The sequence below is a fragment of the Balaenoptera ricei genome, chromosome 14, assembly GCF_028023285.1.
Source record: "Balaenoptera ricei isolate mBalRic1 chromosome 14, mBalRic1.hap2, whole genome shotgun sequence".
Taxonomy (NCBI): Eukaryota; Metazoa; Chordata; class Mammalia; order Artiodactyla; family Balaenopteridae; genus Balaenoptera; species Balaenoptera ricei.
In genome coordinates, this window is record NC_082652.1 from 7,479,365 (window position 1) to 7,497,774 (window position 18,410).

An 18,410-nucleotide genomic window follows, 5' to 3' on the forward strand; every position below is an offset into this window, starting at 1 on the left:
AAAGCCTAATATACAAAATTATATTTACAGGAGGAGGTGTAGCTCAGTGGTAGAGTGCACGCTGAGCATACGTGAGGCCCTGAGTTCAACTCCCAGCACCTCCATGTTTGATGACAGCAAAAAAAAAAAAAAAAAAAAAAAAGATTTAAAAAAAACTTTTAATTTACAGACAGGGAATTACAGTGTAATTCATTACTTTATGAGAAGATTCTTGCTTTAAAAAATGGGTTTACTCACATTCATTCAGTGAACAAATATGTACTGAGCGCTTACCATGCACCAGGCATTTGCCTGAGTGAATAAAACAAATATTCCTGTCCTCCTGGAGCTTATATTCATTGGGTAATTTTTAAAAGGAAAGGACTCCGTGAATTTTATGAGTTATCCATTAATTCAGCACGTATTTATGGGGACTTACAAAGAAATGCATTAGGTGCTATATGTATAAACACAGTTCCTGGTCTCAAGGGGCTTTCAGTTTAGTGCTCCAGATTTATGCGTAAGTTAAAACATGTGGGTTTGAGTCAAACACAGATTCTACGTGGCCTGGATATGCTTCTAAGTCCTCTGTTTCCACTGATACACAGTCCTTGCTCTTGGTAAATACTCAAAAAATACTTGTTAAAGTGAATGCCAAGTAATATAAAAACCAGTAGTTGAAAATCTAATGTCATGTTAGTTATACTATTTGTCTAAGAATGGATTTTTTTTTCAAGGATATCTGCCTAGGTGGATAGAGGAATTATAGAATCTCCCTCATTAAATTCTGCCTGAAAACTCAGAAGAAACAATTCAGAAAATTCTGCATTTGGATTGCCGAATCCCATCATAAATTTAGATGTTAATATTATTTCTAAAAAACTGATGCTATGTGTTCTCATATCTGAAGAGAACACATCACCTACAGAGTATTGCTGCTAGGAATCCATAACCTGACTCTAATCATGATTAACATCAGTAAACCCAGAACGAGACATTTTATAAAGCAAATGGCCTGCACCCTTCAAAAATGTCCAGGTCCCATCACAGATAAAACAGATTCAGGTAAGAATCATCAGTCGAGTCTAACTCAGGCCACATGCGTGGTGCAGGGGGGAATCTGAAGAACAGAATATTTCACTGTCTCAAAACATCTCCCCTAATAATTATAAAAGGAAACGTAGTAACTATGTGGTACAGAAATGGACAACAGCATAATCAAGTTAGCTAAATTAACATCCCTATTAGGGCAAAGAGACATCGTGTGCCCCCAGATGTCAGACCCTGGGAAAGACACGCCATCACTCAGGTAATACTCTATCCAAAATGCATAACTCCAATCTTTTTTTTTTTTTTAACTCCAATCTTATCATGAGGACACAGACAAGCCCAAGTTGAGGGGCAAAATAACAGGCCTAAACTGTTCAAAAATGTCAGTGTCATGAAAGACAGAAAAGTTATGGAGCTGTTCTAGAGTAAAAGAGATTAGAGACATGACAAATAAATGCAACACACAATCCTGGATTAGATTCTGGTCCCAGAGGAGAAAACTGCTATAAGGGACATTATTGGCACAACTGGTTAAATTGTAACATGGACCATAAATTCAGGTATACATACATATATATATTTGTATTTTATCAATATTGTATCAAAATTGTATCAATATTAAATTATCTGATTTTGATAATTATACTGTGGTTAAGTAAGAGAAAATCCTTGTTCTTTGAACTACAAACTTAATTCTTAAGGGGTAAAGGGGCATGACACACGTAATTTACTCTCAAATGGTTCAGAAAAATGTTATGGGTAAATATAGGGAGAGTGATGAAGCAGATGTGGCAAAATGTTAAAAACTGATAGATCTTGGCGAAGGATATACAGGGAATTCTTTTACACTATTCTTGCAACTTTTCTGTACCTTTAAAATTATTTCAAAATAAAAAAATAAAATAATCACATGAATCTGAGTCTAAGAATAGGCCACTTCTTTTATACAAGAATTCATCTGAAATTCATCTGAAATTGATTTAATTCATCAATTAAAAGGTAGACTGTATCAACTATACTTCAATAAAAAAAATATTGGCAAGTTAAAAAAAAGAGGTAGAATAGCAGCAAAACAATAATTAAAGGAAAAGAAAATGTAAACAACCCCACTAAAACTCATCAGATAACAGAAGGTATTAAAATGCTCGAATGTTCCTTCTTCTAACATTCCGTGCTCCTAATTAGAAGTTGCATCATTGCAAGACAAATAATTAGCCTTTGAGAAGAAGCCATCAGCTCACACTCAACAACAGACACTCTCAGAACGAGCACTTACTTCACCAGGTTTGGCAGATGGGCACAGCCATTTTTCCAACAACATGTCCCAGACTTTCTCCAAATTAATTTCATTGACTTCAGCTATTTCTTTGGCAGCCGCATGAATATCTAAGATATTAAAGGTAAAGAATTAAAGAAAGAAAACCTCAGGTTTTCAATGCAAGATACCTGGGAATCAAAAGGAAGGTCTCCCTGGACAAAAAGATAAAAAGGGTTTTGCCCTCACCAGGATAATCTTTGCCAGATGAATTCTGAATTCTTTGATTTATGCTGGGATGTTCGTACAGACTGACAATGAGATGTGCTGGTTTTCCGATCACTCTTAAATACTCTGCAGTGTTCAGCTTGTGGGCTATGAGCACAGCTTCCGTGCCTGATCGCCGGTACTGAATATGAAGCTTCTTCAACAGAGCTTCAGCTTTTTCACGTGTTTCATCCTTTTAAAAAATTCCAAGCAAAAAGAAACTCTTGTTTTCTAAATCGCAAGTGAGCCTAAGAATCCAGCTTTATCAGTCAAGGTCCCTCTCTGCCTTAGTTACACCCTTAAGTATCTACACCAAGCCTCATCTTCTTTTTCCATTTTAGGCATCCAACCCTTGAAAACACCTATCACTATGGCAGGATGAGAAGGGATGCTAGGAGAGCACAATTCAAATTAAAAAGAAAGCGGAGCCTGTACCCCGATGTTCATAGCTGCACTACTTACAGTAGCCAAGATATGGAAGCAACCTAAGTGTCCATCGACAGATGAATGGAAAAAGAAGACACGGTATATACATATATATAAAGGAATATTACTCAGTCATGAGAAAGAATGAAATTTTGCCATTTGCAACAACATGGATAGACCTGTAGGGTGTTATGCTTAGTGAAATAAGTCAGACAGAGAAAGACAAATACTGTATGTTACCACTTACATGTGGAATCTAAAAAATAAAACAAACGAATGTATATAACAAAACAGAAACAGACTCACAGATGGAGAAGAAACTAGTGGTTACCAGTGGGGAGAGGGAAGGAGAGAGGGGCAACATAGGGGTAGGGGAATAAGAAGTACAAACTACTATGTATAAAATAAACAAGCTGCAAGGATATATTGTACAGCACACGGAGTATAGCCAATATTTTATAATAACTATAAATGAAGTATAATCTATAAAAATTTTGAATCACTATGTTGTACACCTGAAACTAATATAATATTGTAAATCAGCTACCCTTTCATTAAAAAAAAAAAAAAAAAGAGGAGCCTTCAATCTTACAGTTCAGACACACCTGAGATGGGATATTCTGAAGCCACCTCTCAGCTAAATACAGGCAGAATTTCAAACTGGACATCTTGAAGGAACCTAGAGAGATAAAAGATTTATAAGCAAATCATAGTCCTTTCAAGACAATGTACTTCAGTCAAATTAGCCAGTTTTTTAAAATAATGATAGGAAGCATACTCATAGTAAAAAAACAATTTAAACAGGCCAGAGGATACAAAGTAGGAAGTACAAGTCCACAGAGGCCCATCTCTTCAGCTTCTATACCTATTCCCTAGATCCTTACATTCCTCCAGAAGTTTTCTGTGTGTATGTGTGTGTTTGTGTGTGTGTGCACGCACATGTGCTCAAGCACGTTAACCCAAATGGGATAAGATCATACATGTAGTACAGTTTGCTGTTCTCACTTAATACATATCTTGGATATTTTTCCAGATCAACTACATAGAATTCCACTCTATGAATACACTATTTTTTTAACCAGTTCCTGACAAATGAGCATTTAAAAAAATTAGTTATTTTCAACTTTTGTTACAACCAAAAACATGGCAATAAGTGCCTGTGTTTGTGTATTTTTTTGATCATGCAACAATGTCTAAGGATTCATTATTGAAAGTATGTATGATTGGATACGAGGAAGTATTAATCTATATTTAAGCTGAGCAATGCCTATGTCTCTGCGCCCTGGGCAAGCAGCATGGCGTCTTGCTTGGTTCCTCTTTAATGTACAGCAGTGCCGCAAGTGAGGAGAGGGGGCACATACATTTCTAAGCTATCATACTGTTTCTCCTTAAAGATAAGAAAGGAGTACATTTTTTTACGACAAGTTCCAAAAACAACACAGCCGACCATTTTAAGCCCAATTAAAGGAAGGATCCATACCTTCTGGGACATCCTGGGCTAGACTGATGGCAATGGCTACAGCCCACTCCGGGTTAACGATAGATAACAAGTAGGATTCGATGGTTTGAGTGATCTTAGTTATCTCCTTGTTAATCAGTGTTGAGGATTTAGCTTGTGTTAACTGCAGGAGCTTAGGCTTCAGGTTTTTTTCAAAAACGTGTTTGGCTGTAGACACGTACAGAGTGTCCAAAGAGAACTTCAAAGAAAGGAAAAGTTAAGGCTGACTTACGTGCTCACCTTTAAAGGCTTTACATGAAAACAGCATAAAATCTTTCTACACAGGGTCTGAATGAATTACAGAATAAAGATACAACTTTTACGAGTTTTAACCCATTACCTTCATTAACTTAGAAATTAAGAGCAATGTTGGGAAGGATTCTTCACTGAGTTCTGTAGCTAGAAAGGAAACAAAGATAGTATGATTTACCTAAGAAAAGGGTTTTGGCTATTCGGTACAATTCATAAGAAGTTAAGGAACATACAGAGAATTTTCCAGAAGCTCTGTGCTGTGCCGAAGAATATTAGGTGAAAAGGCAGTCTAGTTTGGGCAGCTGATGGCAAAGTTATTACGTGCTCCAACATATACTGATATTCTAGGTCCACTGGAGGAGAAATTCTTCTGTATGACTTCAAATGTTTCAGAAGACTCAATGCCTACATTAAAATAAAAAAGTATTTTCCTGTGAGATTAAAACAATCATTGAGTGTTTTAAAATCATCTAATTCTATACTATCATAGGGTTCCATTCCTGGGACAGTCTCATATTCATAAAGATGATCAAAACCTTTCGTAGTTTTACCTTCAAAACTATTATGCTATTCTTCTAAACCATAACTTTTGTGATCATTAAAGAAATTATACTAGGAGAAACCAGCGGAACCCTGTTGTTGGTGGGATGTTTTATAAACCAGAGTTTGGAAGTTCTCTACGCTCTTCAAATAGTTTTAGATATATCTCAAAAATACTTGATTTCACTTTAAATACATAGGCAGTAGATCTAAAATTAATCCTCTATATTCTCTCTTAAGTTTACATCTTATATTTTGGGGGCTTGTACAACTTTTTTTTTTTTTGGCCGTGCCACACGACTTGCATGTGGGCAATCTTAATTCCCTGATCAGGGACTGAACCCAGGCCCTCGGCAATGAAAGAGACACAGCCTAACCACTGGACTGCCAGGGAGGTCCCTGGGGCTTATATAAATTTTTGAATCAACCCATTTTCTTTTAATTTTTAAAATCCAATTAAAAAATATATGTAAGCTCCTATGACCATATTTGTAAAACACTAGGAAGTTACTGAGTACTGAAACAGAATTTAGTCCAGGACCTACCTACTAATATAGAAAGCTAAATCTGACTCTGGGTCTTACATGCTTTGATTTTTTTTTTTTTTTTTTTGCCAGATGACAAATATTTTTGCCTTAATTCTTCTAAATCAGTCTTTTAGTGACTTTGTACTCTTGGCCAGATTTAAATTGCCTCAGTAGAGCAAAAACTGGATTAAGATAAAACATGGAGAGCACAAAAACTCTTTTTACTTCTGTATCCCTTTTAAAGAAAAGGAAATAGAGTAAAAACTACAGTTTAAAGGGAACTCAGAGGACAGTCCAGAAAGACACTAGATAACAGTAATTTTTTAAAATGGTCCAAATAAAAACATAATTTTAAAATCTATAATATATTTGTTATACCTGATTAATATTAATGTTGGTTATCTTTTCATCAGCTCTTTCTATGACTTTCAGGACGACTTCAATCATCTCATAGTCATAGGGATCCAACTGTATAAAAACAAAAATACGTCAAAACTGGAGAAGACGTTGCCAGGCTGGTTGATGGTTTTATGCAGTTATGTTCATCAGCAGAGATTACAAATATAACAGCTCAGTGCACTACAATATTAAGTTAGATTATTCTTTAAAAAATGAACTAACATTTTCTCATCTCTAAAATTAACTATTAGAATAAACATACGTCTTTAGAATGTCTCAAAAGCTGTTTTTTAAGAAACCTGTACGAGGCAATGTCATTTCAATAAAGAGAAATGTTCTTAAGGTACTAAAAACCTAGAAAGATAAACATATCAAAATTTTATAAGATTTTTAAAAATTTTTATTTATTTATTTATTTTTGGCTGTGTTGGGTCTTCGTTGCTGTGCGTGGGCTTTCTCTAGTTGTGGCGAGCAGGGACTACTCTTCGTTGCGGTGCGGGGGCTTCTTTTCTCATCGTGGTGGTTTCGCTTGTTGCAGAGCACGGGCTCTAGGCGCACAGGCTTCAGTAGTTGTGGCACGCGGGCTCAGAAGTTGTGGCTCATGGGCTCTACAGCACAGGCTCAGTAGCTGTGGCGCACGGGCTTAGTTGCCCTGCGGCATGTGGAATCTTCCCAGACCAGGGCTCGAACCCGTGTCTCCAGCATTGGCAGGCGGATTCTTAACCACTGCGCCACCAGGGAAGTCCGAATAATTTTACAAGGTTTTTAAATTAAAATTCTTTCTTCCATTTATGATGGGAAAATTAGAATAGGAGAAATTTGACCTTTTCTTGGAAAATGACATAACTAAAAGTGTGGGCCTCCAAGCAAAACCTTTTCAAAGGATTTCATTCCAGCTATAACCATACACTAAGATACAAGAACTAGCTGGGTGGCATCTATATATGCTTATAATAAGAAAGGAAATATTCTCTTTGTTCTGTTTCTGCCCACACACCATTACTTTTTAAAAAAAATTTTAAATGCCAACTAAATTCATGTGAATAATAACATTGAACAAAGTGGGAAGGTGATCTCTTTAGTAACTAGAAATTTTGAGCAAGTCTATATAATTTTTGGCTGAATTACAAGCAAAACATAAAACTGAAGTATTATAATTTTAGTCTTATAATTTTATTTCCCCTTCTATCCACCTTCATTCCCCCATCAAACTACCCCTTGACCTAAAAGTTCCAATTCTCAGAAGATCTCCTAAAAAAATAATCAGACAAGAGGGCAAATGTGTGTATGAAGATATTCATTTTAACAACTTATAATAATGAAATTTACAAACAATTTAAATGTCCTTTCATAAAGGCCTGGTTAAATACAGGATGTTTCATCCACATAGTGGAATAATATATATGTATCTGTCAAAAATGAGAGAGATGTCTATGCATTGACAGGTAACGACAATGTTAAATGAAAAAAGAGAGTGACAGGATAGTATATTTAGTCTAAGATATTTACCAAATTATTAACATTTTTATCTGTGGGAGTGGGGTTGTAGGGAAATTTCTCTTTTTGATTTATACCTTTCTCTCTAGTTTGATCTTTTTCAAAGAATGTGTGCTATTTAAAAAAATCTGGGGAAAAAGGGGTATTTTTATTTTGGAGGAGAAAAAGACAGGAAACGTACTGTATTAATTAAAGTATAATAAAAATACAGAAATCTAAAATTTTTTGAAAATTAATAGTTTACAAAAAATATAGGACTTACATTTTCAATTTGTTACTATAGATATCTGATTAATTAAGGGTAGGAGGGATGCTTGAAACGACCCAGTGCATTCATTTCACCATTCATCTACCTTATGCAGTATTCCACTAAGACTGATGACCAAATCTTTTGTGCTTGTCAGTAAAGGAACCATTCCGATGGCTTTGGCCAGGAGTATGGAACGCTGCTGTTTTGTGGATTCCGTGCTTGCGTCTCCCTGGCTCTGGCTGGCATTAGTGTTGTGCAGGAGTGTTTCAATGAACAGCTGAAGAGCTGCATCAGAGTCCAACTGAAATGTGCTGAAATAAGTATTTAATTACACATGAATGTCCCAAAATGCATGCATTTCTACACAGAGTTTCTCACAGAAAACTTAGGCATGAGCTCCCACCACTGAAATCTAACCTTTCCATTGTCAAGTGTCATAACCAGCCATCTACTTGTTTTCAAAGTTAATTCTTGCTTTTAAAAACATCAGATATTCTTGGTGGGCATATAAACTGGCACAATCTTGGAGGGAAATTTGTAATAAAGTTGAAAATATATATTTATGTCCTTTAATAGAGATATTCCACTTTCGTACACTTCACGAAAGTAGCAAAGATACACATATAGGATGTCCTGTAACAACTGCTTGTAATATTTAAAAACTGGAAACAAATACTCATCAATAGGGGGCTGGTTAAATAACTTATTCAAAGGAATACCATAGGATTCAACAGATATGAGGAAGAGCTATATGTCCTAATCTGAGAAGACATTATTTTGTTAAGTGAAGGATACATGCTACAAGATAATGTACAATTCTGTTTTTCATAAACTTTTAAAAATGCATGTTAGTAAATGCATAAGGAAAAAAAAAAAAAGAACAATATAAGCCAAACTCTTTTAACAGTGATTATCCCTGACGGGTGGAATTATGTGGGACTTTGATTTTAGTATGTTCCATCTGAATTAGAAAAAGTAGTACATTTAAAAATTAAGAATCAGGTTAGTATAGACAAATCGACAACTGAAATGCCTTCTAAGCCCTATTAATAAGATAGGGATAGTTTAGTCTGTTATACAGAATAACTGAAATGTCAAGAAGAGCTTTACATACGATAATTTTAAAGTCACTCCCTGAAATTGTAAAGGTCATCTAAATTTATTCAGTGGGACTGCCTGAGGCAAGACAGTCACTATCACACAAGTAAAAATCAGCAATGCCATGTAAGCACAACGATTGTGAAATGAGCCTGACATAATTATAGCTATTTAAATTTCAGAAAAGGGGTCACGCCATAAAACAACAGACAAAAATCTACCAGGAGTTCAAATTAATAAAGAAGAGGGAGTGTGCGTACCTCGTTCTGGATTTGTAGCACTCCAAACTGAGGAATGGCATAGTTTTGTTATATCAGAGTGCAGGTAAGTCACAGCTAGTTAGAGCTATGAGCAGTCTATGGTCCTTGACTTGCAGGTTCAGGATGGTGACAGCCAGGGGCATTACTCCCCACCATCCACAAGGACAAAGAACTAGATCCCTGTCTGGTGAGGAAATGCACTAAGCAGCCTCATTATCAAGAACTGAAATTCCACCCATCTGTCATAAATTGGATAAGGATTACAGCGCCCTTGGTATTTTAGAAGCAGTACTTATTATCTACCTTGAGCAGGGCACCTAATATGGGTTTGTTTTCTCATACATAAATTGGTTATAATATACAATAAAAAGTAAACGTGATGATGTGTGGGAAACCACTTTGAAACTAATAGTGGGCCAGCAAATTTAATATCTAAATTTATCAGATAAAAACAACTGAGATATAAATTACAAATCATTTGATCCTCCTCATCACAGTAAGCTGTATCTATAAATAACACTTAGTCTCAGTTTTTTTAAGTTATTTAAAAAAAATTCTCCCTAAATCATACTTTTCACCAATTTTTAATTTAAGATCAACTTGCCCCTAACTTGACCTGATTTAGAAGTTTACTTGCTCAGAATATTCCCAAACTTCCCTTATCATGTGAATCGTCTGGAGCTCCTATTGAGACCAGTTTCCTGGGCCTCAGCTCAGACCTGCCGAGTCAGAACCAATACAGAGGGACCCAGGAATCTGTATTTTAAATCAAGTGCCCCACATGATGCTTATCATGAGGCAAGTTGAGGAAACACCAAAGAGTGAATTAAAAAGGTGATATTATAAGAGAATTTAATCTGGTTCGGACTTACTCAGTTTGTGGTTGAGCAAAAGAAAACATCAGAGGTCATGGGCCACATATAATAATCACTGTTATCACTGTGTTCTCACATTAGCATTACCAGTTTGTTAAGCTAACAGCAAAAATACCAATGAAATTTAAAGAATTACCTGCAATATTCCAGAATGAGGCTTGTATCCATATCTATATTCTCCACAAGAGCTTTAATGAGGTCTTTCTTGGTGAGAAAATGTTGCCTAAAAACTGGCTGGAAAGAAATCTAGAAATAAAAAGAGCAAAACAAAAACCCTGCTAAACTGAAATGTATCAGACTAAGGGCACTGTTGCGACCTGCCCTTTTACTATCCATTTTTTTAGAGAAACATTTTTCTATAGCTCCTTCAACTTTTATTTTTATCATACTACCCAACTCGACCATCACTCTGAAATTTCAGGTATATTTGGCTAGAGGTCCAAAATCTCTCTTAGTCACACTAACCCCTGGCTCTTCAGTAAAGTTTGGTAGTTAGCAACAAACAGTCCCATTACTGCATAGGAACGAGGCTTCAAAACATATACCATTTCTACAATGGTTACACTCCCGATAAGTCAACTATTTGCAAATAAAATAAAATGTTTTACATTCATAGAAAAGAAAACAGGATTTTGTTGGTTTGTTTTTGCAAAGTGAAAAATAAGGGCCACTTACTTCTCCCTGGTAGGAGTTGCTGAAGCGTAGTACAATGTAGATACATTTTAATATTATCTTTAAACAAATAGCACACAAAAATGTATGAGGCTAAACGGTAGGCCTGGAATACCTTAAATGTTAATTAATACTAGATACATTCCTATAATGAGACAGCTAAGCAGATGAAATGTCAAGCCTCTTCTAATTTCTTTAAAAATATAGCAAAAAGAAAATGAGGCAAAAGGTCCTTATTTCTTTGAAAGCACCAATGCGTGTAATAACTAACTAAAACTTACAAGTCGGTTTATATATAACCTCTCCAAAAGTAAAGGATAATGAGTTCTTTGTTTTAAATTTTCCAACTGGGTAATTATCAGAATGGATGAAACTTCATGGCACTTGAAGAATACTCACACCAAGTTTCCTAAGACGAATACCCCACCGGGAATCAGTACTGAGTTCACAGAACTTAAGCTCCATTTCTATTTCCTGATAGAGACTGGCCAGCTGAGAGCCCACCAGAGATATTGCCTAAAAAATTAAAATAGAAAAAAAAAAAAAAAAATTAAAATAGAATTAAAATTGAATTGCAAATAGAAAATGTTCTAATACCTTTTAAAAGAAACCCAACAATAAAAACCATAATCTTTCTTTATGATAACAGCTGGAATGTTACATGTTGCTTCATACACCATCATTACTTATATAATACTTAGGTAATTCGGCTTTTAGTGTGATGCCATAAATTTAGTCTGGATTTCTTTCGTGAGAAAAGGCCAAATTTGAGCTATCCTGCACGTAAAATGCCCACAAAGGGCAAATTTTGAAACAAACAATATCAAAGACAAGTTTTGCATCCATTAAACTTGTCTTACAAAGAAGAACTGGCTCATGGGTCTAAGTTTTCCAGTACACTAGAGTAAGCATAAGCAATGAGGTTCTCTGGCTGAATACAGATTTAAGAAATAAAAAATGTAATCCTCTGGGTTAAGCAATGCTTAGGACCTGCATATACATTCACTGGTGTGTCGCCAGTTAAGGAAAAGCTGGTAGAAACCATGTGTGTTAGCTTGACGTTTCTTCTGCTAAATCTTTAAGATCTGGTGGCAAAGCCAATTTTACTTCTTCCCCTAAATCTTCAATATTTCAAGAACTGAAGGTGTGCTTCCTTAGGTCATACCAATATTTTGTCGTAATTCTGCCATGCTTTATCTATGAGCGTCCATATATTTTCAAAGACTTCTTTCTGTGGTAAGAGAGTGCAGTACCCCAATGCCAAGTTGAGATCCACCAGACGACAATTAAATACCTGTGGGAAGAAAGCATTCAGAGAAGCAAATTCCTCATAATCAAAACAGAATTCACTCTCTAAAGGCTGATTTGTCACTAAATTTAGTTTTAGGCCCTACGAAAGAATGAGCATTTCATGAAAAGTTATTTATAGTAAAATAGTTCCAACTTGTTTGCTTAGTTTTAATGTCTTTTATCACTATTATAAATTTAAGGAAAGAAACTCTAACAAGTTCTATATGACATAGAACACTTACCTTCTCTGTATTACTTCTTTTCAAGTCCCCAACATCCCCTCCCCCTCCTCACTCTTATCCTCACTGAAAAATCAGAAGCAAGCAGGAGAGAGAGAGAGAGAGAGAGAGAGAGAGAGAGAGAGAAAAGAGCTTACCACAAACGAATACTCACTTTGTACAAAAGTGTTGCGGCATTTCCCCTGATAAACATAACGGCTTTCTCTTTCAATTCCATAACAACATGCTTGGATTTAACTAATGTGGCCTCTCCACACAACTTTTAGAAAAGAACAAAAGAATCCTCAGGTCCACGTCTATGCACAGTTTTGAAAACTTTTCTTAAATATTAAGGAACTTTGAAAATTCAGCATTATATGCAAAAAGTATTGTCATTTAATCTATAATGACAGAAAGCTGGGGCTTGCAGGGAAATTGACTGGGAAAGGGCAAAAAGGAACCTTATAAAATACTCTGTACCTTGATTATGGTGTTGGTGACAAGGTGAATACATTGGTTGATATACTTAAAATATGTGTTGGTTTTTTTTTTTTATAAATTGTATTTATTTTTGGCTGGGTTGGGTCTTCGTTGCTGCGCACAGGTTTTCTCTAATTGTGGACAGCAGGGGCTACTATTCGTTGCGGTGCGCAGGCTTCTCATTGCAGTGGCTTCTCGTTGCGGAGCACAGGCCCTAGGCACGCAGGCTTCAGTAGTTGCAGCACACGGGCTCAGTAGTTGTGGCTCACGGGCTCTAGAGCACAGGCTCAGTAGTTGTGGCGCACGGGCTTAGTTGCTCCACGGCATGTGGGATCTTCCTGCACCAGGGCTCGAACCCGGGTCCCCTGCATTGGCAGGCATACTCTTAACCACTGCGCCACCAGGGAAGCCCAAAATATATGCATTTTAATTTTGAAAGCTATACTTCAATAAAGCTGATTTTTTAAAAAATTGGCATTTAGTAAATATGAATAGAGTAGTAGAAATGAATACAAGACCAGCTTCATCAGCAAGTTATCAACAGATAGTTTGTCTTCTAGAATCTTTTTAATGATGCCGTCAGGTAATAATTATAATTTGGGCCACAGTAAAACAAATAGCAGATCGACAGTTTTGACCCAATGTGGTCACTGGGCTTGGAGTAAGAGGACTTACCACTGCAACCAAAAGCCTCAGATTATTTACTTTACCTCCCTGAATCGGAGTTTCTTCGTTTGCAAAGTGGAGTTTCTGAGGTTTGTCATAAACATTAGGTATGAAAATGTGTGCAAGGGCTTCCCTGGTGGCGCAGTGGTTAAGAATCCGCCTGCCAATTCAGGGGACACGGGTTCGAGCCCTGGTCCGGGAAGATCCCACATGCCACGGAGCAACTAAGCCCATGTGCCACAACTACTGAGCCTGCGCTCTAGAGCTCGCGTGCCACAACTACTGAAGACTGCGCGCCTAGAGCCCGTGCTCCACAGCAAGAGAAGCCACCGTGATGAGAAGCCCGCGCACTGCAACGAAGAGTAGCCCCCGCTCGCCGCACCCAGAGAAAGCCCACACACAGCAACGAAGACCCAACACAGCCAAAAATAAATAAATAAATAAATGAAAATTTAAAAAATAAAAAGAAATAAAATAAAAAATAAATAAAAATTTTCTTAAAAAAAGAAAATGTGTGCAAGCACCTTGAACTATACCTGACTTTGTACATGTTCAACAGACGTTTCCTAAATCTGACAAATTATCAATTTCCTTACTACAAAGCCAAATAGGAAAATGTGGGTTCCAAATTCCTTTGTTTGGCAGTGCTTTTGTATCTGTATTTGCGCAAAGTGAAAGTAGTTGTTCTCGAAACTGTACCTTGTCACTCAAACTGGCATTCATGAAGTTTGACACGGAGTGCTGAAGACAGGTACCAAATGAACCAACTACAAATTTTAGGGCGAGCTCCCATTGGCTAGATTCCTGAAGGTTCTGAAGCAAGGCAGAGATGGAATTGATAATAGGTAACATAAGGCTGTCTCCTGTGAAATGATAAAAGTATTTTACTCGAGTACAAGTATTTTAATATTTAGATTTTTTTTTTAAACAAAGAAAGACCATATTTGGAAATTGTTTTCAGGGACGGTCTACTCCTTCAATGCAGGTAATGGTCATAGAATTGATTCTCAAAGTTAGTAAATAAAAGAGTTAACACGAGGCTTGATCTAAACCAGAAAATAGCTAGGTACATGGATACTGAGGTACTTTGATTGTAACTTGCCTATTTTGAGATGCTTAAATCATTAGCTGAAGAAAACCATTCCTCTACTTGGAAGACCAAAATTTATGAACAGATTCATAAAAGTTAACACTATAAGCCAAATGACCCATTTTCCTGACAGTTTGGAAGAGTAACAATGTGACAGTAATAATTAAGAAACTATATTAAGGACATTACATCAGATTCATATTCAGGATTTCAAGAAATTTCTATGTTGGCCTATTTACAAAATCGTAATTCAATGGTTATACATTTCTGATGTCAAATACCTTCACTGATGGAGCAGTATGGTAAACTTGTAGAATCGAAGGGATATCTCTTGCTTTCTACAAAAGAGAATAAATTCAATAACAATAAGTAAAATAACTCTCTTTTAGAGCACATAGTCCCAGAGATACTTTAATATTGTGCTCTTATCAAATAATGTTCTAACGCAACCTGTTACTTAAAAAAAACCAAAACCTTTACAGGTCTGGATGTACAGATAAGTGTACATCCAGACCAAGATGCAGAACACTACTAGCATGCAGAAGCCATCCCCTTGCCCGCTTCCAGTCTACCCTCCAAGGTAAACACTACCCTGATTTCCAATAGCATGGCCTCCTTATAGCCCGTCCTTGTACTTTACATAAATGAAATCATACAATACATATTCTTTTGTTCCTCACTTCATTTGTTCAGCATTATGCCTACAAGATTCATCCATGTTACTATGTGTAGTTCCAGTTCCAAACCTCTACCATTTAAACTTGCATGAAGCAGAAATACACAGAAAAAAGATGACACAAATGAGATTTACCGGCCAGAGGCACAAGTGATGAAATCAATTCATAGATGACAGGGAGCACCATCTGTGACTCGAGAACTATCCCATCTTCACTGAAGAAGTCACAGTAAGACCACTCCTCATATGGATCTTTATGAGTTCCAAAAGAAGTCTAAATATCAAATCATACAGAAAAGACACAGATAAGGACACTCCGGAACACAGATTCCTTCTTCACCAAGCAGAATCCAGAATCAGATCTATCAGAGCCAAACACAATGTTGATGGTCAAATACAACCATGTAGTCTGTTTCTTCTGGTCTATGGCTTAAAATAATGCCGCTTTAAATTAAATTGTTACTCAGGGAATTCCCTGGTGGTCCACTGGTTAGGATTTGGCACTTTCACTGAGGGGGCCAGGTTCGATCCCTGGTAGGGGAAGATCCCGCAAGCCACATGGCCAAAAAAAAAAAAAACAAAAACAACAAACTGTTACTCTGGACAATGTCCAGAGACGCCTTGTTTGAGGCCCAATGTTTCAAAAGATAGTGCAAATTAAAGCCAATAAATGTGACTAGAAAAGAGGAGTGGTCTCATGCCCTTAAGTAGTTCTCTGGTCTAGAGTAAGAAAATATGAGAGGTAGATTCAGTATTTTTATAAACTATGCAAGTGATTTAAAAGTGGTGTGTAATGGATTGGGTAGGGGTTTTGTTTAAGGAAAAGAAATTCCAAGCAATTTACTTTCATGAGAATTCCACAGTCATCCATTTGGCACTGTCTGGAAAGCTCTACTGCCATTAAAGTATATTTACAGAGTTCTAAGGCATCTAGCAAAAAATCTGAAAGAAAATGGAGGAAAAAATCATTAAACTAGTATTTCATGTGTTTAGAACAACAAAAACAACCTTTGAATAATTACCATTCAAAATTCTAAGGTAGGCCACAAAGCAGAGAGAAAGGTTTCCACATAGCTTTGACTACCCTAACTAATACAGGTAAACATTTTTCTTAAGCTTGACTGGAAAGTAAGATCAGATATGGGGAGGCAAGGAATTTCACAATCTTCTGAAAGCGAATATTGTCAATAGTCAGAAATGACATTGTTAATTTTGGAAATACTTTAAAATCATAACCCCCATAGAGATTCAATTATAAGTGTCCCCTTTGTGAAAGAGGGATAATGATCGCTTCTCTCTCTACCTCAGTGTCCAACTGTAAGGAGACAGCATTAGACAAGTACGAAATGAAGCAGAGAATATAAAACCACGTAGATTATAAATCTTGTCACCTGGACTGCAGATGGTGGCAGCCTGGCATGCTAGATCATGTATCTCAGAAGGAAGATTTAGTCCCGCAGGGATTGTCACGGCAATGCCATTAGCCAACATCTGACAAAGCTTCTGACACGTCAGGAACAGCAATTTCCCAGTGTCGGTGTTGCAGTGATACTTAAACAAGTCTCTTTGGAAGAAAGGAAGTGTCAGAAGTTAGAGCACTCGTATGGAAAGCAGATGTATTTGCCTTTCTTGGATTAATATATAACCACTAACAACATTTACAATGTCTTTAAATGTTTTCGTGGTATACAGTGTGCTTCGTTTTTCTACTTGCTTGGGATACCACTAACTGTTGCACTGCAAGGTGACCTAAACTCAATGGTTTGGTTACCTAACTACACAGGGTTAGTCACTCCTCTTATATGCCACCACTGTCTTTCTTTTTTAAAAATAAATTTATTTATTTAATTTATTTATTTTTGGCCATGTTGGGTCTTTGTTGCTGCACGTGGGCTTTCTCTAGTTGCGGCGAGCGGGGGCCACTCTTTGTTGCAGTGCACGGGCTCTAGGTGCGCAGGCTTCAGTAGTTGTGGCACATGGGCTCTAGAGCACAGGCTCAGTAGTCGTGGTGCATGGGCTTAGTCGCTCCCCGGCATGTGGGATCCTCCCGGACCAGGGCTCGAACCTGTGGCCCCTGCATTGGCAGGCAGATTCTTAACCACAAGTCCCTACACCACCACTTTCTGACCCAGGCATCCAAAACAGGCTCTCAGGGCGAGAAACCAAGAATCACGTCTGTGGAAGTGAAAGGGTCACCATCCCTATCCTCGTCACCGAAGAAATAAATGAAACCAGTGTTCCTTTCTGATGAGCTGTGTGATTTGGGGACCCGGAACTCACCTGCATTTTCTCAGCGCCACTTCCACGTTCCCGTCGTTCAAGGCCCTCAAGATCATCTTGGCCTCCAGCTCTTGCCGGGACACCTGCAGGGCCAGCACCTGTCGGTGCAGCTTGGACTCGGCGCTCAGCCTTTCCTCCTCAGCAGCCGCAGGCTCTGCTGTCCTCCAGGGTTTGTGTTTAGCCTGTGCGACTTGCTGAGCTTTAATGTGCTGTTCCCGGAGCTCTGCTACCAGGGAACTATTGCTGTAATCTTCAAACGAAAGAAAGACCTCAAAGTTCTCCTGTAGCAAGGCAAGCAAGACAAAGCCCCACGTCCGTTCAGTTCATCTGCGGTTGAAAATCATCGGTGTGTCTCGAACCTCTATTTTACCTCTCTCTCTCCCTTGTAAATTAAGAATTTAAGACTCTATATTTCAAAAGTAACTTATTATATAAAGGTTGGAAAAGGGGAAAGTATCACTTAACCCAGGGTTTTCTCAACTTTGGCACTGCTGACGTTTTTGGGTCTGGTAATTCTGTTGTGGTAATTCTGCCCTAATCCTAATCCTAACACTAACCCTGAACAGAAGGAAGGAGGGATTAAGTATTAGGTTTGTGCGATTCTACCCTGGTGGCTTGAAGAAGCCAGTTTTGCTCTTTTCTGTAATAACTTCTGGTTAGCTGCTAACTCCAGACCTAGAATTAATTTTTCCAACCCCATAAAAGGATCCTGCTGAAGCCCAGGGAAGGACACCAAGAGGTAGTGGGAGTGAGTGAGACCTTCTTCTTTGACACCACACTTTAGAACAGGGTTTCTCAATCTGCCAGATGATTCTTTGCCGCAGGGGCTGCCTTTGCACAGGAGGATGTTTAGCCTCTCCCACTA

At 37.5% G+C, this 18,410-nt stretch overlaps 1 protein-coding gene across 1 annotated transcript in view; it reads right to left on the minus strand.

The window, feature by feature from the left end:
* The window catches only part of KNTC1 (kinetochore associated 1), a 67,938-nt gene that overhangs the window by 12,846 nt on the left and 36,682 nt on the right, over positions 1-18,410 (minus strand). The window contains exons 34-51 of the mRNA XM_059893724.1: positions 17,546-17,826; positions 16,657-16,829; positions 16,110-16,207; positions 15,401-15,539; positions 14,871-14,927; positions 14,199-14,362; positions 12,529-12,633; positions 12,011-12,139; positions 11,245-11,361; positions 10,310-10,419; positions 8,044-8,251; positions 6,173-6,262; positions 4,961-5,132; positions 4,816-4,874; positions 4,458-4,674; positions 3,583-3,656; positions 2,534-2,744; positions 2,306-2,415 (exon numbers count right to left, since the gene is read on the minus strand). Of these exons, the coding sequence (XP_059749707.1) occupies positions 2,306-2,415; positions 2,534-2,744; positions 3,583-3,656; positions 4,458-4,674; positions 4,816-4,874; positions 4,961-5,132; positions 6,173-6,262; positions 8,044-8,251; positions 10,310-10,419; positions 11,245-11,361; positions 12,011-12,139; positions 12,529-12,633; positions 14,199-14,362; positions 14,871-14,927; positions 15,401-15,539; positions 16,110-16,207; positions 16,657-16,829; positions 17,546-17,826 (2,514 nt within the window). The remainder of the gene's footprint in view (positions 1-2,305; positions 2,416-2,533; positions 2,745-3,582; positions 3,657-4,457; positions 4,675-4,815; positions 4,875-4,960; positions 5,133-6,172; positions 6,263-8,043; positions 8,252-10,309; positions 10,420-11,244; positions 11,362-12,010; positions 12,140-12,528; positions 12,634-14,198; positions 14,363-14,870; positions 14,928-15,400; positions 15,540-16,109; positions 16,208-16,656; positions 16,830-17,545; positions 17,827-18,410) is intronic.